Genomic DNA, 25,456 nt, shown 5'->3' on the forward strand with positions numbered 1-25,456 from the left:
CCTTGTGTTCCATCTGACAGATCTGGCTTTCTCGGTGGGACTAACTAGTGCTGGAATTGGGGATGTCTGGGAATATTGGGTGGGGCGGGGGAGTTAGCTGGAGGAAGGCTGGCTGCAAGTGAGCAGGTGTGTTTTCCTGGTGGGTGGCACTCACCGATAGTGGCTGGGGGAGTCGCTGAATGGGGGTGTGGGATGGAGCCTGCCTCTGGGAAAGTGGTTCACCGCCTCTTTCATCTGATCTCTTCATCCTGGGACTCTTCATCTTCAAGCTGTCCCTTATCTTGTGGCACTGTTCTGATGAAAGTCTCCAAGCATTCCCATAAGAAAGCCAGGAATATGCTTGAAAATTTTTCAACACCCTTCTGGAAACTACTTTCAAATCCAAAGCTGATCCTATTCCAGGAGCTGATGGAATGCCCTCCTTCCTCGCCCATGTTAGAGATACTGGATGAGAAGCAAGACTTCTGTGAGTCTTTATTTGCCCCTCAGAATTTTACTGGGCCAGGCAATCTATTCAGACTCTCCACATCTGTTACTGAGGGCCCTGGGCTCGGCCCGGGGAGTATGGGAGACAAAGGAGTTGAGGCCTCTACCCAAGAGCAGCCCCGTGATGGGAACGGGAAGAGAGGGCATGGGGAGGAGACTCACATCCAGGTGCATGCAGTGCTGACCCACTTCAGACAGGCGTCAAAAATGTGCTCCAGGACTTCAGAGAGGGGAGGGAGCCCTTCCGAGTGGGATTGTGAAAGGCTCTGTTAGAAGAGGTGGGAATGGAACAAAGCCCCATGCCATGAGTGAGAAAGGCTGGAGGGAAGGATGGTACCCAGGCAGGCAGGCCGACCCGGGGCAAAGCCCGAGGCCCAGCAGGGACACACCCATCTTACCCCCAGGGTGAGGAGGAGAGCAGCTGCCCAGCGAAGGTGGCCTGAGCCGGATGTACTGCGCCTATTTTTTCTAACAGCCACTTGCATTTTCTGGTCTCTCTCTAGAAGGATCTTCCCCCAGATCCAGCTGGCTCCTTGCCGCATGCAGAGCTCAGCCCAGGTGTCCGGCCTCAGGCCCACCTTGGGCATCCTTCCCGCACGCTTTGTCGCTGTGGCCCATTCTCTTACCTTGACTATGTTGCTCACTCTCTGAGGACAACTTTGCATTTGTTTGATAAATGCTGATCATCTGCCTTTCCCCCCACCTCCCACCCACTGCCTATACGGTCAGAAGGACAGGGGCCTTGTCTGTTCAGTTTAACTTCTGAGAAACACGGTCTGGGCCCAGTTACATTTATTAAATAAACGAGTGAAAGGTGATTAAAAATGCCAGGCCCCAGACTTATTCCCTGACTTACCAATTAATTATTCTTTCATCCAATTATTGGACACCTAAATGCTGTCATAAATAGGGGGCTGCAGGAGCCAAAGAGGGGTGTGAGAGCTGACTGCCCTCCCGGACCTAACCTCGTGCTGGAGAATTAATAACTTAGCATTCCGCAGTGAGTTAATTCCTTCGGGAGACCATGGTGTAATCAAATCCCACTCTTCTCCCCTTCAGGGACAGAGACAGGCATCAAAATAATCGCCTCTGCCTCCAGCATAGTTTCCACTTTATTAGCAGGCCAGGCCCAAGACACACCCTTCAGGGCTGGCTGGATTGCCCCAAGGTCTGAGCGCTTGGGCTGCGATCAGAATTGATTTGTTAATGGCACTTGATCTGGCTTTCTGAATGGAAGTGCGGTTTCTGAGGGAAATGCAACAGAAAGGAGGGGACACACGCGCCCCCCCTTGGGTAATCCGATTATTCCAGTTAGTGCCAACTGTGTCATCTACACAACAGGAAACTGATCCTTCACAGATCCCCCCTCCCCAGAGCAGCCCTGCCTATGGAACAGAAACAGAGAGACCATTTACAAAATGATTTCGGTTTCCCAGTGAAAGAGTATGGCAGCTTGGGCCAGAGTTGAGAGTGAAGATGGAGAGACCAGTGAGGTCAAGGCCATTGGAAGCGAGAACAATTCCTGGGCTTTTTATCCGAGCCATGAGTGGATGTTGGTGCCATTTAGTAAGATGGGAAACAGGGTCGGGGAGTGGGTACAGGATGGAGAAATCATTGCTACACATGTTGGGTTCGAGGTGCTCGGGTCATCTGGGTGGAGATGTCAAGCTTGATATATGTGTTTGGAGCCCAAGGGAGAGGTCAGTACAGAGCTATAAATTTGAGGGACATCAGCACATAAATGATCCTTAAAGTCATGGACCTGGGTGAGATAATCTAGAAACAGAAGAACAGGGGGCCTGGAGGTCAGGTAGAGAAAGATGCAAAGGGGATTGAGAAAAAGCAGCCCATGAAGTAAAAGAAAGCCAGAAGAGTCACAAAGATTCAAGACAGAGGGAGCGGCCAGCCACATGGAATGCTGTGGAGAGCTGGAGGAGGAACAGGACACAGGAGACCCGGCTTGGCAACCCTGAAGTTGTCACTGGGCTTACTGAGGGTCAAACTGGAGTAGCAGGAGAACAAATGCTTGCACACTGACAGAAGTGATCCAACAGCAGAAAGAAATTGTCAATGAGGCAGTCAGTGAGTTGAACCAGTGAGTATGGTTGACTTTTTTCAGACATTTTGATACTAAAAGGAGCAGAAAAATGAGGGAGTTGCTAAAAGAAGATGAGAGTCAAGGGAGGTGTTTTTAGGAGAAGAGACAAATGTATGGAAGGAATTTAGTAAAAGAAATTGATGAAGAGATAGGAGATAAATGGAGGGGTGGAATTCTTGCAAAGGCAAAAGGAGATAGAAAATAAGAGACCTTTGGTTGGTACAGGGTGAAGTGGAAAGCTTGGGCCTGAGGCTGCAGAGGTAGGAGCATGCAGAGGCTCCCAACTGGTACCTCCTGGTCTCAGATCACAACCTTGAGGTAAGAGGCAGGGAGTTGGATGTTGAAGATGAAATCGACTGTGTGAAATAGCCTCCTGGAAAGTGGGAAAGAAGACTTGAAAAACTTGATAAGATTTATGGACTGTGTTGAGCTCATATATGAAGGTTCAAAGTGATACATTTTAGGAGAGGCTAATTAACATTGTTATGTTCTTCCCCACCAATGCTCAGCTCCTCAGGTTCAGCCAGAGTTGGTGAGTGTAACTGGTAGGGACGGTGAAGGTGTGGCAGAGAACGGTCATGCTGGAATCTGAGCTGAGTAAGGAAGTGTGTTCAAGTCTGCTCAGCAGGTTCAAGTCTGCTCAGGCAGCCGTAACAAAGTACCACAGACTGGGAGGCTTCAACAACAGACACTTGCTATCTTACAGTTTAGCAGGTGGGTTTCTCCTGACACCTCTCTCCTTGGCTTGTGGATGCCACCTTCTCCCTGTGTCTTCATGTGGTCTTGCCTCTGTGCGTATCTGCATCCTAATCTCTTCTTATAAGGTGGCCAGTCATATGGGATTAGGCTTCACCCAAATGGCCTTTTGTAACTTAATTGTCCCTTTAAAGGTCCCGTCTCCAAAGACAGTTACATTCTGAGCTTCTGGGAGTTAGGACTTCAACAGAGGAATTTTGGAACGACGCAATTTGGCCCATAAGAGGAATGAAGTGACAGACAGGGTAAATGACAGATGTTGAGAGCATAGCAGGGCCGAGGGGTTTGGCCGTCTCAGTGACATGAGATGTGTTCAGTGGGTATCAGAAGTTGTGAACTAGAAAGCCAGGAATGTGGTCAGAGTGTGGGATGCTTGAAACTGAGACTTTAGAGGTGGTGGGCTCCTGGTAGAGAGAAGTTCCCAGATATGATATTGGCCATGGGTGCAGGGGTGAGACTGTCAAAGGTGTGGAGATGGAGGAGTTGGGAGAGGAGGATGGAGGCTGGGTGTCCACATGGATGCTCATATTACCATAATGATGATTCCAGTAGCACGGGGGAAGCAGGTGAACTGAGAGCCCAGATATTCATGATGGGGACCTAGGAAGATATTGGCGCAGCACAGAAACATGGGGGATGATGGTGATGGGGGGGTAAAACCTAACAGCTCCAGCTCCAAAGCAAAGTGGGATGAGGGAGGGGGAGTTGTTTAGAAGCAGGAACAAGAAGGAAGCTGTCTACCCCACCTGGCCCTGGGGTGCATGAGTGTGAAGGAAAACAACAGCATGCTTGAGAGGGTGGCAGGAGAGCGGGCACCTCAGGGGAGCAGCCCTTTGGGAATTGCCACACTGCAGTTGAGGCAAAGCTGGGCAGACACCTACAGAAGAGTTTAGCCATGCAGGGGAATGGCCCGTCTGAGACAGGCACAAAGGGCTCCAGAAGGAGGAAAGAAGTGTAAGGACTGCGTGCACGTAGGGGACACATGGCCTGGGGAGTGGGGTGATGGGGGAGCCAGGGAGCCCCAGGGTGGTTGCCTAGCGTGGCTGTTGGGGCTGAGGTGCTTTCTCACCCACAGCAGTATCCTGATTAACTCCATGGAATGGGTTGAGCTATTTTAGGGGAGCATAGCTCCCAACCCTCTCAGCTGAAGCCCTAAGATCTTCCCCCCACTTCCTGGAGCCTGGGTACAGGGACAGTGCTCATGGGCACAGAGTTCAGGCCCGCGCTCGCTGGCAGGAGGCCTTGGCCAAGCTGAGCTCCTCTCAGCGTGGTGGAGGTCTAGACCAAGGAGCCTGAGCTCAGACGAAACACTTCCCCGGATTCTCATGTGGTCACCTGAGGCCTGGGGCAGGGGCTTGTCCACCCCGACCCTCCATTTTATCAACCTCTCTCCTTCAAGACACTGCCCTTGAGCCTCCACCCTGCCCCCAACCAGGATGACTCCCTCCTGTGAGCCCCAGGCTGCTTAGCCTGACCCTCTGCCATGACACTGAGGGCATGAGGGCCACAGGGCTCCAGGGACTGCCAGGGTGGCACAGCCCACGCGCAGGGGAGCAGGGCTGCCTGCCACACCCCTCAGCTCCGGCTCAGACATGGGCTGAGACACGGTGCAGGAGTGTGTGCACTGATATCAACAAAGGCGGCCTGAACATCCACAGGCCACTGCCAGTGTCCTCGGGGGGCCCAAAGCACCAGGATACACAGGCTAAACTAAAGCAGCAATTCAGACAGAGTCCTGAGAGGCTGGGAGGCCACGTCCACAGAGGAACTTGAAGCTAAAGCCAGGTGTGCTGAGGCCAGTGTGACTCAGCCCTGATTGCAGACTGGGGTTGGATGATGACATCAGGATTGTCTAGAGCATTCCTTAACAAAACAAAATAAAACAGATTCCCGGGCCCCAGTAATTTTCCAGAGGGACAGAGTGGGACCAAGGAATCTATTTTTATAGCACTCTGGTGTTTTCATGTGCAGCCCAGGCTGGGACCTGCTTACTCGGATATTAGCAGAACATTCAGGTCCCTCTCTGGCTTGCTCTTTCATGGGCACCTTCTGTCTTTTGTTACACCTGTGAGGTGGGATTTCATTCCCACTGAACTGAGGAAGAGGCTGTGTCTGTCTCCTTTAGGGGTGGCCAGGGGTGAAGCAGGGTCTGACACTGGAAGGGAGCATCTGCCTAGCCAGCCTGATATCTGCAGTGCCAGGGAGGCCAGGTGGGATTCTGAAGACAGGCTTGGGGCCTCAGAGGGAGCCTGCACACCCTATTAGGACCTCCCTCCCCACCGCCTCGAAGCTGTGGCCTTCCTGAACCCAGGAGGAGCCAACCCGTTATCCTGGGCTGGAAATTTAATTAGACATTCAGCCCCGAGTCTGGGAGACTACAGCACTTGTCAATTTGTAGGAAAAGAATGGCCAGCTTGGAGAGCCCCCCAGCCCTCTGGCTTTCCTGGGTGCTGCCATGAAGAGCCTGTGACCAGACCTCAGAGGCAGATGCTTTTCGTTTACACAGTCCCGTAAATATTTATCCCCGACAGTCAATTAGAGCTGAGCCACTGCTTGCAAGGAGGGAACTGACAGAAGGCGGCTACAGCTGCAGAAGGCCATGGTCATGGTTTACAAGAACCACTCAGGATGGGGGCATTTTGCTATTTACGTATTGTCATCCAGAGCTAGGCATGTCTGCTGATTTTAAAACCAATTACACATTAGCACTAACAGCCTCTCTGATTTAATTGGCCCAGAAATACCTCTCGAGCTCTCAAGACTGAATGTGATTTTCTTGCTCTGGGAAGGGGCTGGGCCAATTCCTCCCTCCTTCAGTAGGAGAATGAAGGCCTTTAGGGACAAGAACATCCAGGCAGGAAAAGCAAGTGGTCCAGGGCAAGAGGCCTGCACTTGACCTACCATGGCTGCTGTCTCCTGGGGCCTGGGCTTCCTAGTCTATATGAAGATAGCAGTCTGCCCTGTGGGCAGGACCAAGGGGATGGGCGGTAAAGCAGATGGCCTGGCGCCTGGCACACAGAGGGTGTTGGCTAAATGGTAGCTCTTATTAGATTTGGGGATCACCCTGGGGATGCTTTGCCCAATGCCCACAACCCCTCTGGAAAAATCTGGTGAACTTGAACATGAGTATTGTCCTTGTGGTCAGAGGCAGGGGCCCGTGGGCCCTCAGGCTGCTTTGCTCTTTGCGTGGAATCCTAATCCCTATGAACTCTGCGGTGCATTTTGCTTTCCCTGGGCCCTCCATGTACCACTCTCTCTGTGTGCACATACACTGGGCTCCTCTCTTTACCTTCTCCCTGGTTACCATCTCTCTGGCCCTCGTTTTCCATTTTATGTGCAGCACAGTAATGTTTGGGGTACAAGATAGCTAGGAGGTGTTTTTGTTTTGTTTTGTTTTTGTTTTTGTTTTTGTTTTTGTATCTCCTGCCTTTCTCCCCCACCATCCTTTCCCCCAGTTCTGGAAGCCTGACAGCTCTTTATATCCTCTGCCTTTGTGGGAAGAGTGGTTAGAACCCAGAAGAAAGAGCACTTCTTGGTTCTTAAGTTCTTTTTTTAAATTAAATTGTACTTATTTGGGGATAACTGTAGATTAACATCCAGTTGTAAGAAGTAATACACAGATCTCATACGTACACATCTTCCCCCAATGGTAGCATTTTCCAAAACTATAGTACAATATCACAACCAGGATACTGACATTGATACAGTCAAGATACAGAACATTCCATCACCACCAGGATCCCTCATGCTGCCCTTTTATAACCACACCCACCTCACCGCCTTCTTAACTCCTGGGCAACCACAAATCTGTTCTCTATTTCGATAACTTTATTGCTTCAGGAATATTATATAAATGAAATCACATAGCATGTGTGATGCAGGGACTGGCTTTTTTCAAACAGCATAATTCTCTGGATGGAGATTTATCCAAATTGTTGCATGTATCAACAGTTCTTTCCTTTTTATTGCTGAGTGATATTCCATGGTGCTAGGTATCAGTTTCTTTCATCATTTACCCATCAAAGGACATCCGGGTTGTTTCCAGTTTTGAGCTATTAAAAATAAAGCTACTGTGAACATTTGTGTACAGGTTTTTGTGTGAACCTATGTTTTCACTTACTGGAAGAAAATGCCCAGGAATGAAATTTCTAGGTCACACCATATTTGTATGTTTAGTTTTTCAAGAAACTGCTAAAATGTTTTCCAGAGTGATTGTACCATTTTACATTCCTGTCAGCAATATGTGTATAATCCAGTTTCTCGCATCTTCGCCAGCATTTGGTGTTGTCACTATTTTTTATTTTAACCATTTTGATAGGTGTGAAGACAATGTAATCCACCACATTAACAGACTAAAGAAAAAAATAACATGATTATATTAATCAATACAGTAAAAGCATTTGGCAAAATTCAACATCCATTCATGATAAAATCTCTTAGAGAACTAGGACCAGAAAGGAACTTGCTCGACCTGATACGGAACATCTACAAAAAGCTTATAGCTAACATCTTATTTAAAGGTGAAAGACTGAATGCTTTCCCCCTAAGATAAGGAATAAGAGGATATCTACCCTTACCACTTTGTTTAACACAGTATTGGAGTTCTGGCCAGCGCATTAAGGCAAGAAAAGGGAATAAAAGGGATACAGATCAGAAAGAAAAAAATTAAATGATCCCTATTTTCATGACATGATTATGTATGTAGAAAATAGTAGCAAATCTACAACTCCAAAAACTCCTAGAATAAATGAATTCAGCAAGGTTGCAGTATAAAAGATTAACGTACAAAACTCAATTATAGTCTTTCACCTTTAAATATGATGTCAGCTATAAGCTTTTTGTACATGTTCTTTATCAAGTCAAGGAAGTTCCCTTCTGGTACTAGTTCAATACGAGATTTTATCATGAATGGATGTTCAATTTTGTAAAATGTTTTTACTGTATCAATTAATATAATCATGTTATTTTTTTCTTTAGTCTGTTAATGTGGTGGATTACATTGATTGATTTTCAAATATTGAACCAGCCTTGCATCCCTGAAATGAGCCCCGGTTGGTCATGGTGTATAATTCTTTTCATATATTGCTTAATTCTACCTGCTAATATGTAGTTCAGTATTTTTTCCATCTATATTTGTGAGGGCCACTGGTCTACAGTTGGTTTGGTTTTTTGTTTGTTGTATTGTATTTGTCTTCTTTTGATATCAGGATACCAGGTTCGTAAAATAAATTGGGAAATGTTCCCTCCTCTTACATTTTCTGAAAGAGATTGTATAAATGTGGTATCAATTCTTCCTTAAATGTTTGGTACAATTTGTCAGTGAAATTATTTGGGCCTGAAGATTTCTTTTCGGGGAGTTTTAGTGTTGCTAATTCAATATCCTCAACTCATTTATGCCTAGTGTTCCATTATTAGAACACTAAGCTTGTGAGAGTTATTTATGTCCTACTGCTTAAGGTCATCACCAAGGTCTGATTTTTCACAAAAAAAATTTGCAACCTCCAGCATAAACGGGTTAATAATTATAGGGCTATTCAAATAATCGTAATATTCAATGCATTTTGGTAGTTTATACTTTTCAAGGGATTGGTTCATTTCATGTAAGTTGTCAGATTTATGTGTATAGAATTGTTCATAGTATCCTCTTATTATACTTTTGATGTCTGCAGGGTCTGTAGTGATATCCTGTTTCACTCCTGATATTGGTGGTTGTGTCTTTCTCTCTCTCTCTTTTTTTGTCAGTCTCTCTATAAATTTGATTGATCTTTTAAAATAACTACCTTTCTTTTTGTTGATTTTTTTTCCTGTTTTCAACTGTATTGATTTCTGCTCTTTATTATTTCCTTCATCTTGCTTGCTTTGGGTTTTTTTCTGCTCTTCTTTTTCTAGGTTCTTCAGGTAAGAAATTATTGATTTGAGACTTTTCTAATGTAAGCATTTAATGCTATAAATTTCCCTCTCATCAATACTTTAGCTGTATCTCACAAATTTTCATATGGTGTATTTTAGTTTTCATTCATTTCAGTGTATTTTTTAAATTTCCCTTAAAACTCTGATATGGTTTGTCTCTAAGTCTCCACCCAAATCTCATCTCAAATTGTAGTCCCCACATGTCAAGGGAGGGACCCAGTGAGGGGTGATTGGATCATAGCAGCGGTTTCCCCCATGCTGTTCTCATGACAGTCAGTGAGTTCCCAGGAGATCTGATGGTTTAAAAGTGCTTGGCAGTTCCCCCCTTGTTCTCTGTGTCACCTGCTGCCATGGGAAGAAGGTCCTTGCTTCCCCTTCTCATTCTGCCATGATTGTAAATTTCCTGATGCCTCCCCAGCCACGTGAAACTGTGAGTAAATCAAACCTTTTTATTCATAAATTACCCAGTCTTAGGCAGTTCTTTATAGCAGTGTGAAAACAGACTAATACAGACTCCCTCTTTGACCCATTAATTGTTTAGAAGTATGTTGTTTAGTTTGGAACTTTTTATGTTATTTTTCTGTTACTGATTTCTACTTTGATTCCACTGTGGTCAGATAACACATTTTGAATGACTTTAATTCTTTTCAATTTGTTGAGTGTTGTTTTATGGCCCTGGGTATAGTCTGTCTTGGCATATGTTCCATGGGTATTTGAAGAGAATGATTGATGATATTGTTGATTTCTTCTACATCCTTGCTAAATTTCTGTCTAGTCATTCTAACAACTGTTGAGAGCGCAGTCTCCAAGTACAATTGTGGATTTGGCTATTTCTCCTTTCAGTTCTGTCAGAGTTTGTTTATATAGTATGCTTGGTACAGATGCATTTAGGGTTGCCATGTCTTCTTGGAGCATTTATCCTTCACTTTTATATAATGCCCTTCTATGTCTCTGGTAAATTTTCTTTGCTCTAAAGTGTACTTTACCTGACATTAAGATAGCCATTTCTGCTTTCTTTTGATTAATGTTTGCATGCTATATATTTTTCCTTCCTTTTACTTATAACCAAACTATATCATTATATTTGATGTGCACTTCTTGTAGACAGCATACAGCTGGGTAATGTTTTGTAATATATTCCATCAATCTCTGTCTTCCAATTGGTGTATTTAGAACATTTACTCTTTACATAATTATCGATGTGTTAGGGCTTAACTCTGATATTTTAGTTTTTATTTTCTGTTTTTCAATTATTGTTCTCTTTTTCTTGCCTTCGTGCGGGTTACCTGAACATTTTTTAGAATTCAATTTTGATTTACCTGTAACTTTTTTAGTATTATCTGTTTGTATAGCTTTTTCTAACAGTTTCTGTAGGTATTACCTTGTATATACATAACTTATCACAGTTTATTAGTGTTGAAATGTTACCAGTTCTAGTGAAGTGTAGAAAGCTTACCACCTTTTATTCTCCTTTGTTTATAATACACTTGTCTTAAATATTATCTCTATATACATTTAGAACCACATTAGGCAATTTTATGATTTTTGCTTCAACATTGAAACATAGTTTAGAAGACTTGAAAGGAGAATGAAAATGAATTTATTTACTCAGATATTTACCCTTTCTATTGTTGTTTCTTTCTTCTTGATGTTCCAATGTTTCTCTTTTTACCATTTCCTTTCTTTTAAAAAAGAACTTTCTTAGGGACCAGCTGCAGTGGCTCACGCCTGTAATCCCAGCACTTTGGGAGGCTGAGGCAGGTGGATCATGAGGTCAGGAATTCAAGACCAGCCTGGCCAAGTAGAGACAAACCCTGTCTCTACTAATAATACAAAAATTAGCCTGGCATGGTGGCAGGCGCCTGTAATCCCAGCTACTCAGGAGGCTGAGGCAGAGAATTGCTTGAACCCGGGAGGTGGAGGTTGCAGTGAGCCGAGATTGGGCCACTGCACTCTCCAGCTTGGGTGACAGAGCGAGACTCCATCTCAAAAAAACAAAAACAAAAACAAACAAAAAAACACTTTATTTAGCCATTCTTTCAGGATATGTCTGCTTGGCATAAATTCTCTTAGTTTTCCTCATATGAAAAGGTTTTGAGGGATAGCATTGGGAGATATACCTAATGCTATATGACGAGTTGGTGGGTGCAGCGCACCAGCATGGCACATGTATACATATGTAACTTACCTGCACATTGCGCACATGTACCATAAAACCTAAAGTATAATAATAATAATAATAATAATAATAAAAGAAAAAAAAAAAAAAAAAGAAAAGGTTTTGATTTCCCCTTCTTCATTTCTGAAAGATATTTTTTCTTGATATAGAATTCTGGATTAATCTTTTTTTTTCAGCACTTACAAAATATTATGGCAATTCCTTCTGGTCTTCATGGTTTCTGATAAGAAAAAAAAATCTGCTGTTGTCCTAGTTGCTTTTCTCCTATAGAATATATATATATATGTGTGTGTATATATATTATATATAATGTATATATAATATATATGTGTATATATATAATACATATGTGTATATATAATATATATGTATATATATTATATATGTGTATATATATTATATGTGTATCTATATATTATATATGTATATATACATAATATATACATATATAGTGTAAATATATTTTATATATACACATATATATGTGTGTGTATATATATATACACACACACACCCATATATGGGTGTGTGTGTCTATGTATAGATACATGTGTATATATGTATATCATTTCTCTCTTGCTGCTTTCAAGATTTTTCCTTTGTCTTTAGTTTTCGAAAGTTTGACTATGATATGTTTTGGTGTATACTTCTTTGAATTTATCATGTTTGGAGTTAACTTATCTTCCTGAATCTTTAGATTGTGTCCTTTGCCAAATTTGGGGATGTGTTAGCCATTATTTCTCTGAGTCGTTTCTGCTCTGCCCTCTTTCTCCTCTCCTGGGAATTTGGTGACATAAACATCACCTTTTGTCTCAAAGGTGCCTTAGACTCTGTTCCTTTTCCCCCAGTCTAATCAGTGTTTTTCCATCTTCAAGTTCACTGATTCTTTTCTCTCCTCCCTAGGTTCTGCTGTTGAGTCCATCCACTGAGCTTTTTATATTGGTTATTCTATTATTCGGTCCTAATATTTCTATTTGGTTCTTCTTATATCTTTTATTTTCTTGCTGAGAATTTGTTTCTTTGTGGAGACTTCTTTTTTTTTTTTTTCATTTGTTTCAAATATGTTAAAATTGCTTGTTGAGGCTTTTTTATGATTACTGCTTTTTATTTATTTCATTTCTATTTTATTTATTTATTTATTTGAGACAGAGTCTCACTCTGTTGCCTAGGCTGGAGTACAGTGGTGTGATCTCGGCTCAATGCAGCCTCCGCCTCCCGTCTTCAATCTGAGATTTTCCTAGTTCTTGGTAGAATGAGTGATTTTCTGTTGAAACTTGGATATATTTTGTTATGAGACTTGGGATCTTATTTAAGCTTGTTTTAACTGGCTTCCTCTGACACTGGTCCAGCAAGAGAATGGGGGAGGTTATAACGAGATGGAGGTGGAAGCACAGGCTCTTCACTGGGTCTCTGTTGACACCCTTGGGGGAGGGGACTCCTTATTACTGCAGGGTTGGGGGGTGGAAGTTCAAGCTCCCTACATGGTCTCTATTAATGCTGTGTGGGGAAAAGGATGGAGGGCTGGTTATTGCTCAATGGAGATGGAAGTCCCAGCTTCCATCTGAGACCGTGCCTTCTCTGATACCCCCAGAAGCTGAGATGCCTCATTACTGACTGGTGATGGTAGACATCTGGGCTCTCCACTTGGCCTTTGCTGGTGAGGGTGCTAGGGGAGGGAGGGATGACACAGTTTTTCTCTGTGGTGTTTGGCTGAAGTAGAACGGTTATTACCTAAAAGTTTTATGTCTTGCTATTCTGATCCTTTGACTAGAGAGAGCAGGCTTTTGTTGATTGTTTTGTTTGTTTGCTTGTTTGTTTTTAACTATACCCACTTGTGTTTTTACATTGCTGGGTTCTTCAACTGCAAATTGGATATTTTAGGTAAAAAACAAAACAAAACAAAAAAACCCCACAGTGTATTAGTTTGTAGAGCTGGCATAACAATACCACAGAGGGGTGGCTTAAACAACAGACATTTATTTCTCACAGTTTTGGAGGCTGGAAGTCCAAGATGAAGGTGTCACAAGGTAGGCATCTACAAGCCACCTTCTCACTGTGTCCTCACATGGGCTTCTCTCTGTGCACACATGCTTGGTATCTCTTCCTCTTCTTATGAGGACACCAGTTCTATTGGATTAAGACCTTATTTAACTTTAATTATATCTGCAAAGGCCCGCCCTCCAAATAGAGTCACACTGAGAGCTGAAGCTTCAACGTATGACTTTTCAGGCGACACAATTCAGTCCATAATACCCAGCGAATCTGCTGCTATGATGTTCCTTGGGTCCTGAGGTCCCTGGCTGGTCTGCCTTCCTCTCTCCATCTTTCAGAGTCTTCTTACTTTTGTTTTGAATAAAATGTCCAAGTTTTTAGCGAGAGGAATGGGGAAAAGTATATGTTTCTGGAATCGGAAGATCCTCTATCCAGAGCTCTTTAAAGGTGCCTGATGTAACTCAAGTCAAAGCAGTTCTGTTTTGCAAGAGTGAGAAATACTTTTGTTTGAATTCTCATAGTCTCTGAGGACTGACAGCATAAAGATCACCCCCTAGGCCAGAGAGTCGAGAAGAATATGAGATGTGCGATGGCAGATTTACCTCCCAAAAGAAAAAAGTACTCCTTCATCTGGGGAGGAAAGATGCTCGGATAGGATTGGGAAAGGTTAAGAAGGTCTAAGCCCCTGAGAAACAGCCCAGTTCAGCCATCTCCTGGACCGTGAGAAGGGGGATGGGCATGGCATAGAAATGTGACTTGTGCTAACTTCACAGGGAATAGATCCGAGCAAGCAAAGGCAAGTGTCCCAAAGAGGGTGGTATATGTCCGGGGGTATTTGTGCACTACTGTGCACATTAAAGAACATCTCCTGAGTCTTGCAGCCCTGCACAGAGAGAGGTACCAGGTGCTATTTTGTCTGTACTCACCAGAGTCTCAGCCTGTAAGCTTCCAACCTCTAATGCCAGCCTCAGGGCTCCCCGAGGCCTCCTGGCCTCTGGAATTTCCACACTACCAAAGCTGCCAGCTCCCTCCTGGGGTGTGGGTGTCAGAGCAGGTTCCTCCTATTACTCAATCCCCACCTCTCACTATTAAGCAGGGCTCCTTGAGGAAGATTGATTCGCCACTTTAAAGGAGCCTCGATGTGCTCAATGAGGATGCCACAAGACAAACGGCTCCTGCCATGTGCCTTCAGCCCGCTGTCCCCTGTTTCCATTACATTTGGGCCGCAGTCATGGTGGATGAGCTTGGGTGTAGTGTTCATTTTCTGCCTTACACAATAAACTTGTCAGCATTTGACTGATCAGCTACTTATATGCAGGGAGTTCATTTGCAAGGCCACCTGGCTCCCCGCTCTGTTGTCCTGCTCCCATTTTACCCTGTCTAATGAGCCAGGACCTGGTTCCTGTTGGGCAGCGCTGGGCTCCTGGGCCCTGCAGAGCCTGCATGTGATGGCAAGGCCTCAGTGCCTCCTCACAATCCGTCTCCCCTGCCTGGAGGTGACGAGGGCAGTGATGCCCAGGGAGCCATTCTTTCCCGCTGCCAGCCTTGCATTGCCCAGTTGAAAAGGAGTGTGCCAGGCCTCCACTCTCCTGCCTCGAGCCTGCATCAAGGCCTGCTCCCAGCCTCCTGACTGAGCACAGGCATGCTGTGGGCTGCCTCAGGAGCTGCAGTCTGCTCACTCCACACTGGCTTTGGGGCTGTTTTTAAGGAGCCCTTGGTGAAGGCAGCTACCAAGCCAGGGCTCTCAGAGTTCACCCTGAGGTATGGCCAACAGGAATGAGGTGTACAGCATTCAAGCTGCCCATGGCCCCGGCTTGGCTGGCCTTCAGACCCATGCCCTTCTCAAGCTGCCAGGTATCCTAGACTCTGCTCTGACCACACTGAGCTCTTCCATGATATTTCAGTACTCCCTGTTGTTGCTGGCTGAAGTCACATGACTGAGCTGGGCATTCATAGCCCTTGTTGATGAACCTTAGCACTGGGGTTGGATGCCTGAGATCAAACCCAGCACCCTCCACTTAGTGGATGATTATTATCATCCTTGTTTACAAGAGAAACCTTGTAAATGGCCTAAGGTCAAGATATTTGGTTTCTCTGCTCCTGATCTATAAATGAGGCACGACAATGATACCTATCTTATATGCATCAACATGCATGTTTAGATTGATACTTGGCACATAGTAGGTGCTCAACAAAGGTTAGCTAATAGCATCACATCATTATGTTCTTCCAGCCCCACCTAAATCCTGCATGCCCTCACCCATAAGCTGGAGGTCAAGCCAATCACCACAAGTTCTGCTTACAAGCCTGGGGATCTGTTCTCTGGCCATCCAAACCACTGTCCCACCCCCCACCCACCACCCTGCACTATTATACACCTACTGGCATGCCTCTCCCTTCTTCTTTGCTGATCTGAACCTGACCCAGACGTGACCAAGGCCTCCCCAGGGCTCTGAAGGCACTGGCTAGCCTAAGAGCCTGCAGGGACCACTAGCACAGCACATAGTGCAGGGCTGAGCACTATGGCCATCTGCAGGGATGCCTAAGGAGGGGAGAAGGGCAGAGCAGGGAGCCTTGCAGGAGGGAAGAAGCCCTACCTTGTCCCAGCCTCACCCTACCCCCACTCCCCAATCAACTCATGAAGCTCAAAGCCTCAAAAGTAGTTGGGTTTTGCCCTTCATAAGGACATGGCCTTTCCCTTTCCCATTAGCCAGCTGGGCACCTCCAGGCCCCCTGTCTGAACTGGGTCCACAGATCCCAGCCCTACTTTGCCCAGGCCAAGGGAAGCACACTAAAGTCCATTACCCAGCATGAACTGTGCTTGCCTTGTTCAGGAGGCCCAGGCCCCACCCTCAGTGAGTGCTGATATGGGGGAGGGGACCAGACCAGGGGTCCAGGGGCTGCAAGTGCTGACTGTCCAAAGCACGGTGGTCTGGGAATGGCAGTGGGGTCATGTGCTGTGCAGCAGGGGTTGGGGGCACCTCTGGGCTCAGGTGCTGTGCGAGGCTGGCCTGACAAGAGTGCAATTCCACATCTACACTGAGCAAGCTGTGGAGGCCATGTGCTCTGGGTGTTAGGAGTCCTCCAGGGCAGGGCTGGCACTGCCAGAGGATGAGGGAGCTCAGGGAGGGCTTTCATAGACAGAGGAGGAGAAGGGCCTTGTCCTGGGCACAGCCTGCATGATGATGAGGAGATGGGATGTCCACAGGATCAAGGAGGGGCAGGAGGTTGTCTGCGAGGTCCACGCAGGGATCTACGGTGGGAAGGAGGTGGCCATGGAGCCCGCGGTGCCATGTTTAGAAATTTGGATTCTCCCTTGTGGGCAGTAGAAGCTGTTTCAGGTTCTAAGAGGGTAATGTGGTGACTAAACCCGCTTAAGGAGCTTACAGGAAGGGGAGTTTCCCCAGGGCCTGGGCTGGATCTCATTTATGCTTAGATCCTCAGGGCATGGCCAGATCCTTGATGCTGATCAGACTGAGGCAGGGAAGCCCAAGAGGCCATGCAGAGAGTGAGGAGTCATCCTGCCCTCATAGGGACCAGGAGAGGTTCTGAAAGCACAGGGCTCCCAAAGCCTCATCCTCAACAGGAGGGAAGAGAGGATGTCCCAAGGCTAGGCTGGCTTCCCAGAGTAGAAGGTCTGCTGTGGGAGACATCGCCTTCCCCAGGATTTGCAAAAAGTGAGAGAAAGGGGATGCATCGGAACTGGAGACTCCTTTCAGGCAAGGGCATCTGTGGACACTCCTTGTGAACTTGGAGAATTCACCTAGGCAGAGCGAAGACCAGTGCATTTAGCATCTGTGTACACAGCAGGCATTGAGAAGACTTAGGGGATGATGGTCTTAAAGATTTACTGACCACCCTGGGAAGGGGAGCTGTCCACATGCCCAAGGAAGGCAAAACGCAGGCAAGAGCTCCCACCATCATATCTGTGATCCAGGCAGCAGGATGGAGGAAGGTGGGAAGCAGGACAAAGAGCACATGCTAGTTATCTTTGAGGAGGTTCCCCGGAAGCTGTGGTGCAGTTTCTTGAGATCTTGCTCATAGAATTTAGACACCTGGTTACCCCTAGCTGTAAGGGAGGCTGAGAAGTATAGCTCTAGTTGGTTATCCATGTACTAAGCTAAAAACCAGGGATTCTACGAGCAAGGAAAGAAAGGACATGTGGTGTGCAACTAGGAGTCTCTACCATGTAATGCACCGTTGCCTGCAAATGCCACGCACCCATCTTCCCACACACAGAGCACTCTCACCCCTGCCCTGGGTGCCTCATCCTTTCCCAGCATCCAGCCCCAAGGTCAGGCTCTCCTGGTGATATGCAGCCCTCACCATTAGGTCTTGAAGTGACTCCTTGGAATTTTAAACCAAAATGTTAAACTTTGGGTGGACTTTTTAACTTTTGGTGAACTTTAAACCAAGAGGCAGGCTGTGTACTCACACACCCAGTACCGAGCAGTGGAGAGAACATCGTCAGCACAATAGACTCCTGTTTGGAAGAAATGGGAACACGCAGCGGGAGCAGGCCTGGCCCCCAACAGGTCCTGCCAGGTGGGCTTGGTGAACCTCCCTGTGCCCCGTGGAGGAAGCTGCCAGGGAGGGCAGCTTCTGGTGCTCTCTGGGAGGAACGCATGTGTCCTTGGTGAAGTCACGTCCTCTGTGCCTGACTCCCACTCCTGAAGAGCCATCTTTGTCTCTTCCAGTGCCCCTGGGGAGAGGGATTCCCTTTTGAGACCTGCTTACTGTAGGAGAATGTCTAGAGGAGCCTGGGAATTGGTAGAGGCTAACACAAAAGCCAGCTGTGGGCCAGGCTTGGAGCTCCTTTGGATCCATGAGTCCAAAACTGCCCCTACGAGCTCATCCAGATGTGGGTTCAAGGCAGCCTGGCCCTTCTGCCTGCAGCTCTGCCTCTGAATCAACAGCTTGGGGGCAGGGAGGTGAGCAATACACTTCCTTCAGGTTTTAATGTGAAATTGCCTAATTTTGAAATTGCAACAACAATTTTGAAATTGCAGTTTAGATGTCTGAAAGTCATAGTTCAGCACAAACAAGCATGCCTACACACAGATGTGGCTCACAGGAGCCCGAGTGGAGGGTGCTGTTGGGTGGGGGATTAAGGGCCCCTCCACTGATGTGGGCTGACCTGAGAGTCTAAGCATCCCGCATCATCTTGGCATGCATGACCAATAGCCCACACATCTGGAGGAGAGCTGGTTGCAGCTGGAGAGCAGGGCTCCTGCAGGGACCGTGCAAAAGAGCTGGGATCCTGGGGTAGGACAGAGGCTCAGGACACTCTGGCTGACTTCACTGCCCACCCACAGTGGGGCAAGGTGGGGGGTCAGGGCTGGCTCAAGACCTGGGTCTTGGTGTGATCCTAGAAGACAGGGCTGCCCTGCCCTGTGTGGGGCTCCGAGGAGGGAAGACTGGCCTGGAGCGGGACAGGTGCTAGGGCCGTGCCTGCCTCCCCTGCAGACTCCACCAACCGGGACTCGCTGGACATGATTGAGCGCTGCATCTGCCTTGTGTGCCTGGACGCGCCAGGAGGCGTGGAGCTCAGCGACACCCACAGGGCACTCCAGCTCCTTCACGGCGGAGGCTACAGCAAGAACGGGGCCAATCGCTGGTACGACAAGTCCCTGCAGGTAAGCTGTCCAGGTGTCCCTGCAAGAGCACAGCCATGCCCCCAGCGAGAGAGTGAGCAGGCAAGCGGGCACAGCCTGGTGCCCAGGCCCGCACATGCTTGCGTCTGGCAGGTGCACTCACTGGTTTCTGCTGCCTAGGAGGCTGGGTCTGAGGGGTCAGGAGAGCTGGAGGGGTCTGAGATGTGCTGTTGATGTCAATCTCTGGACCAGCCAGAACTCTTCTCAGGAGCCAGCGGCTGAACCCAACTCAAACTCCTTAACCTTCCTGCAGCCTGTGCCAGGAAGGTCTGGGCCAGACCTGGGGCCCATTTCCTATCACCCATCACACCTGTGAGGTGGGGGTGTGCCAGGAGTAGGAGAGTACAACAGCCCCACTGAACAAATCCTTAATGCATTCTGAAATAATAATTTCTGATGCCCAGAGCTGTCAGCTTTTTGGATGTCCACCCCCGTGGCCTGGCGATTTCAACATACCTCCCTCAATCCCTAAGAAGTAGAACAGCCCAGCATCTCCATGGAAGAAAGACTGTAAGATGAGATAAAATAATTCATATATGTTCATTTACATGACATCAGCCTAGAAGCAAGAAATTTACTTTGGCCTGGAGAAAAATACTCATGCAGATGGGATGAAGTCAAGGTCAAACCATTCATTCCCATTCTGCCATCCTCCTTTTATTCCCCCAACATGCCAATCCTGAACCTAATCTTGTTTATTTTAAAGTCACTACACTTTTATATTATATGCCATATAGTATAAAACAGCAGGCAAAAACAAAACATCTCTCTACTTTGGGTTAGCAAAGCTCACATTGATAAGCATATCTAGACAACACCTCGTTTTCCTTTCTCTCTGTCCCTACATTCTGCAGGTTTTCCTTTTTATTGGTTTGCATATTGATTCCGTTATTTCTGATGTGCTCTCCAGCTGCTGGGCCAGCAGTTTTAGCCTCCACGGTGGTGCTAATAGCTTATCATCTTTCATGGAGCAGCTGTGGGGGTGAACCGATATAATACATGCACAGAATCTGGAACTCAGCCTTGGTAGCAGTTTTTAAAAGACCCCGCTTTCCTTCCTTCCTTTTAGTGACAGGCACAGATAAGTACTAACGTGGGGGTGGGTGCAGCCCTCTCCACCACCTCTCATGGGTTAGTCTATGCTGACCTCCAGGTTCTTTTCATCAGCAGGGCAGATTATCAGGTGAACCAGAGAAGCCAGCAGGGCCTCATGGACCTGAATTCAAGATGATGGAGAACTGGTCTCAGGATAGCAAGGCAGGGGACACTGGGGGTGGGAGGGGAGGGCCTGCAAAGGGTGAGTTTGGGGAGAAGCTCTGTGGGAAGTGAGTTTCTTTGTAGAATGGGAGTAAAGATCCAGCCTCTGGCACACAAGGCAAGAGACTGGGAGGAGACCCAGATGTGAGCTATGACAGGAAACAGGGCTGAAGGGCCTCGCCCAGGCCCCAAGGGCAGCTGGGCAGACTCGTCCTGAGGACGAACTCCTCAGGAATCCCTGGACTGCTCAGTCTGGGAACTTGGGGCTCCACCTTCACTGCCCACAGCTTTTATGGGAAAGAGGTCGTGAGTGCAGAGCAGTCTTGGATTCTCATATTCTCAGGCCACTGCAATCACGTGCAGTGTTCTCTTCAGGAAATAATGTGCTCTGGTGTCCCTGGAAAAGAGGTGCCCTGAGAAGCCAGGGGCCTAACCTGGGGCCAAGGGGCTGCCTTGCAACGCTGACTCTCCTATGATCGCCCACTCCCTCTTTCCTGTTGCAGTTTGTGGTGGGCCGAGACGGCACCTGCGGCGTGGTGTGTGAACACTCCCCATTCGATGGCATCGTCCTGGTGCAGTGCACTGAGCATCTGCTCAAGCACATGTGAGTCTGGAGCCTAGGGCTGCCATGCTGGGCTGAAAAAAATGTGGGTGGTCGCTGGGGGCTGTGTCAGTCTGGAAAGCGTCTTAGCAAAAGATGAATTTGAAAAAATGTATACTACACACACACACACACACACGATGAATTTGAAACCCAGCTTTGTATGAGACATCATGTGCTTCATGGGCCATGAATAGGAGGCAGTAGATTTACGGCAGTCAGGGAGAAGCGTGGCAAGGAGTTCTCAGGAACCTCTGCCTTGAGAGAGGGGAAGCCTACGTCGATACCTATTGCTTATCCTGAGTCAGGGCCAGGCCCACGGCTGCCCCAGCACAGGAGGAGTTCTCTGAGTCTCACTGCTTCCAAATCCCAAGGCTGGGTCCCTCCTTAGCTTCCCAGCAGGGCTCCTCTGTGCCTTAAACACACAGTGTTCCTTCCTCCATTCCCAATTTTACCCATTCTCTCCTAGAATCTTCTCCCTGCATCCAAGTCTTCAATTTCTTCCACGAAACTCAGGGTCACTGAAACCTAAACCAAGCCTAGTAGGCACAAACCTTGTAGAAGAGAACAACACAGCTTGCTCTTAAATTTCTCTCCAAGTCTTCTGTAAGGGTGTAACATGGTCTAATAGGAAAACAATGAAAAGAAATAATGGGTTTTGGAGTCAGGCGGAACTGGATGGAACCCCGGCCCTGCCACTTAATGATTTTGGTGGCCTCTCTGAGCCTCAGTTTATTCATCTGCACAGTGGTTCAGGGGCAGCTCGTACCCCCTGAAACTCCGTGGCCGCAAACACTGACAGCTAAGATGATTGCAGACATCAAAGAAGAGATGCCTCCCAAAGCTCTCAGGCCGCAGAGCCTCAGGAGGTTGCCTCTGTGCCCACAGGACGCAGAGCAGCAAGAAGCTGATCCGAGCAGACTCCGTCAGCGAGCTCCCCACCCCCCGGAGGCTGCGGTGGAAATGCTCCCCGGAAATTCAAGGCCACTTAGCCTCCTCGGCAGAAAAACTTCAGCGGTAAGGATAACTGAAGTCTCCTTTGAGGGGTCCCCTAGGGACCACCCCGCCCCTGCCTACTAGCTCCCAAGTCTCCCTGGAAGTTTCCAAAGACCCCAGCTCCTCTGCCTCTCCTTGGGCTCCACCTAGTCCCCATCCCTCATGGAAATGTAGTCAAACTAAAGGAGAGATATAACTCTGGGGAAATAACCTTGCTGAAGTATCCATCATTTCCATAAAATGCAAACGTAGGGCTTTTTTTTTTTTTTTCAGTTTCACCTGACTGAGCAGAGTCAAGGCCAGAAAATCATCCCCTGCTTTAGGGGGGAGTAATAAACAACTGGTTTGAATAGGTCATTTGAATTCAAGCTATTTCAATTTGCTTGCATGTACAGTGCAACTTGACAAAGGGGCCTTTTTCCCCAAGGGGAGGGGGCCGTTCAGGCCCTAACAGGACCCAGGCAGAAGGGCCTGGGGCAGCAGCGAGCAGTGGTGGCAGCCGCATCCTGGCAACCATGTCTGCACTGTAGCTGTTGATTCTCCCATTCAGTAAGCAAGCACGAATGCATTCATTCACTGGTTTGCTCATTCATTCATCAAACATGTGCAAAGCTCTAGTGTGCACTCGGCCTGTGATAAGGCTCTGAGAACACAGAAAGTTAAGTACCATGGGACCTGCACTCCGTATTTGAGTGGAATAAGTAGACTCCCAGGCCAAAACTTGTGATACAGTAAGATTAATGCCAAAAGCAGAAACAGCCATGCTGACCTGAACCCACAAAAATATAGAAGCTGAACTCTGTCAGGACTGTGAGGGAGGGCCTTGCAGAGATGGGCCTTGAAGGATGGATAGGAGTTCATGGTACAAGCAGATGGGGAAGAGGCAGACAGGCAGCTTCTTCAAGCTTGTTGTTCATAATGATGAAGGCTGGTTTGGAGACCAGCAAGTGAGAGAATGGCCAGAGCTGGGCCACAAAAAGGAAGCTGGGCCACACTGTGATGAGTGTCACTGTCCTGTTATGGGCCTAGAGCCTGCCCTGCCACTGGAGGGTTCTGTGCAGGGGGTATGGGGACACCCCCGAGGAGGCTGTGGGAAGGGCACATGTGAGCAGGACATAGTGTGGCCAGGCTGGGAAGCTGAAGAGCGGGAAGGACCCGTCCACTGGGAGCTGCTGGAGAGGGCGCCTGGCTTCAGTGGGCATGGAGGGGCCTCAGGTGTTCTATAAAGCGGTGCTCACATCTCAGCTTTGCAGGGTTGTTCAGGAGCTAAGTCAGGGGCCAAGGCAGTGAGCTGGTGGGCTGCTGAGTCCTCAGTGGCTGAAGGAGTCCACTCACTTCCAGGGACCTGAGCAGACCCCACGTTCCCCAAAGCCCCCACCTCCACCCTCTGGAGGCTGAGGAGAGCCAGGAAAGGCCCATGGATGGGGAAGCAGGAGGCTCCTCCCTGGGGGTCCTGAGGGGCCCATACAAGGGGGAGAGGCCCAAGTGGGCACAGCTTGGGGGAGAGGTTTCCAGGTGGCTGTGGTGATAGTGAGCTCAGTCTGTCCCAGGAGTCTGTCAACAGGTAGGTCTGAGGGGCAAGTACTCATGGGAACTGGGTCTCCTCCAAGTCCCCTTGTGTTCCCAGCACTGGCCCCACCGAGAGCTGAGCTGCTGTGAGCAGGAGGAATACTTCAAGGAGAGGCAGGCAGGGAGCACGGAGTCCCGACGGATGGTGTGCGTGTGGGCTCGGGGTGCCCACTCAGGCTATGCGCTCTCCGGTGGGGAGGCACATAGACCTTTGCCAGACACTGCTCCAGTGGGCAGTAAGCCCGGACCCCAGACTCCTGATGGAGGAGGAGATTGTTCAATATGGGGGCAGCCAGTGCTCCAGAGTCTCAGTGCAGACTCGGAAAATGTTCCTGTTACTCTGACAGTGAATTACAAAATCCCGGGCATGTCACCTGTGTCACAGTGAATCCCTGCCTCACTAACACAGCCAAGCCCACCTCCCCACCCACTCTCCAGAGCAGGGCCGACACCCCGCTCAGCTGAGCTCACCTTGGGCCATAGTAGTCCTGGCCTGGTTTGTCTTCTGACACTTTAATAGGTCAAGGCATGTCTCTGACACCTCAGTGCACTCCTGAAGGGCAGGGACTACGTCCTCACCTTCCAGAACGCTAGGACACAGACCAGGCTCAAGAAGCCTGGGGAAACCCCATGGTGCATGCATACTGTTTTGCATGCAATAAAAACATCTTTTCTTTTTCTTCCTCAGAATTGTAAAGAACCTTGACTTCATTGTCTATAAGTTTGACAACTATGGGAAAACATTCATTAAGAAGCAGAAATGCAGTCCTGATGCCTTCATCCAGGTGGCCCTCCAGCTGGCCTTCTACAGGTGAGTGAAGGTGGAGTGAGTCTGTACCCTGGAGGGCTGACGGACACAGTGCTATAGGATCTAGGGTCTAGAAGCATCCTGGAGAGAGGGACAGCCTTCTGTGGGCCTGGAACACTGGAGAGGGACCGAGGCTGCATGAAGGAGGAGCAGACTGAACTGGGTTACAAATCCAACCTCAGAACGAGAAGGATGTGCCATCAGGGAACTGCCTGGGTGATAGCACAGGGGCATGGAGCTCCAGAGGGCTGGAGTGTAGAGCTGAGAAGAGCCAGGAGGGGATGAGGACTATGGTTGGGGTTGGGGGGCTGCTCTCCATCCCAACTTCCCCCACCTCACCCAACCCTATTGCTGCAACCTGTTCCTCCCCAGTCTTCCCAATCTTGCTCAGGAAATGGAACCAGCAGCACCCCTAGCTGATCAAGACAAAGATTTTGGACTCATCCTTGATTCCATCCTTTCTCGTATCCCCGCACACTGCCATATCCGTTCTCCTCCAAATGCCTCTCACCTGCCCTCCACCTCCACTGCCATTGGCCCCTCCCAGGCCACCATCAGCTCATGCTTAGCCAACGGCAGCACTTCCCTAGGGTCACTGCTTCCACTGTTGCCCCTGGTAATCCTGTCTTCATGAAGAGTGAACTTTGAAATATGCAAATCAGACTAGATTACTTTCCACATGAAACTTCCTAGTGCCTTCATACCAGGCTTACTTAGAACAAAAGCCAGGCTTAGAAGTGCCCCCTGTAGACTGGCCTCACCTGAGGCCCTCCCACACCCCCAGCTTTCTCCTGCCTCCTGACCTTTGCCCTGGCTGTGCCTCTGCCACCCATGGAAGGTGTGCGTGTGGGCTCAGGGTCACCACCCTCCACACACACCAGCCCTTTCCAGCCCAGGTTCCATCCCTCGAAGCCTTTCCCCACCCCCTTATCTAATGCAGCCCCCTCTGGCCCCCTTGCCACCCATTCTCTGTCATACCACATTGAATTTTCTTTTTCTTTCAGGCAATTGTTACTCATGTGAATTATCTTATTCGCAGGTTTGCTGGCTTTGTTTTCTAGGCTGTCCCCACAATCCTGACATTCTGGGCATCTTGCATGCCTCTGAGTCCCTAGCATCCACACCCTACCTGGCACAGAGTAGGTGCCAG

General features: G+C 48.0%; 1 protein-coding gene across 1 annotated transcript in view; it reads left to right on the top strand.

Moving 5' to 3' along the window:
• Nucleotides 1-25,456, top strand: part of CHAT (choline O-acetyltransferase) — a 51,713-nt gene that overhangs the window by 11,478 nt on the left and 14,779 nt on the right. Inside the window, exons 7-10 of the mRNA XM_054435272.1 lie at nucleotides 18,888-19,057; nucleotides 20,836-20,936; nucleotides 21,822-21,950; nucleotides 24,187-24,309. Coding sequence (XP_054291247.1) covers nucleotides 18,888-19,057; nucleotides 20,836-20,936; nucleotides 21,822-21,950; nucleotides 24,187-24,309 — 523 coding nt within the window. The remainder of the gene's footprint in view (nucleotides 1-18,887; nucleotides 19,058-20,835; nucleotides 20,937-21,821; nucleotides 21,951-24,186; nucleotides 24,310-25,456) is intronic.

Source organism: Pongo pygmaeus, chromosome 8 (assembly GCF_028885625.2).
Source record: "Pongo pygmaeus isolate AG05252 chromosome 8, NHGRI_mPonPyg2-v2.0_pri, whole genome shotgun sequence".
Classification (NCBI taxonomy): Eukaryota; Metazoa; Chordata; class Mammalia; order Primates; family Hominidae; genus Pongo; species Pongo pygmaeus.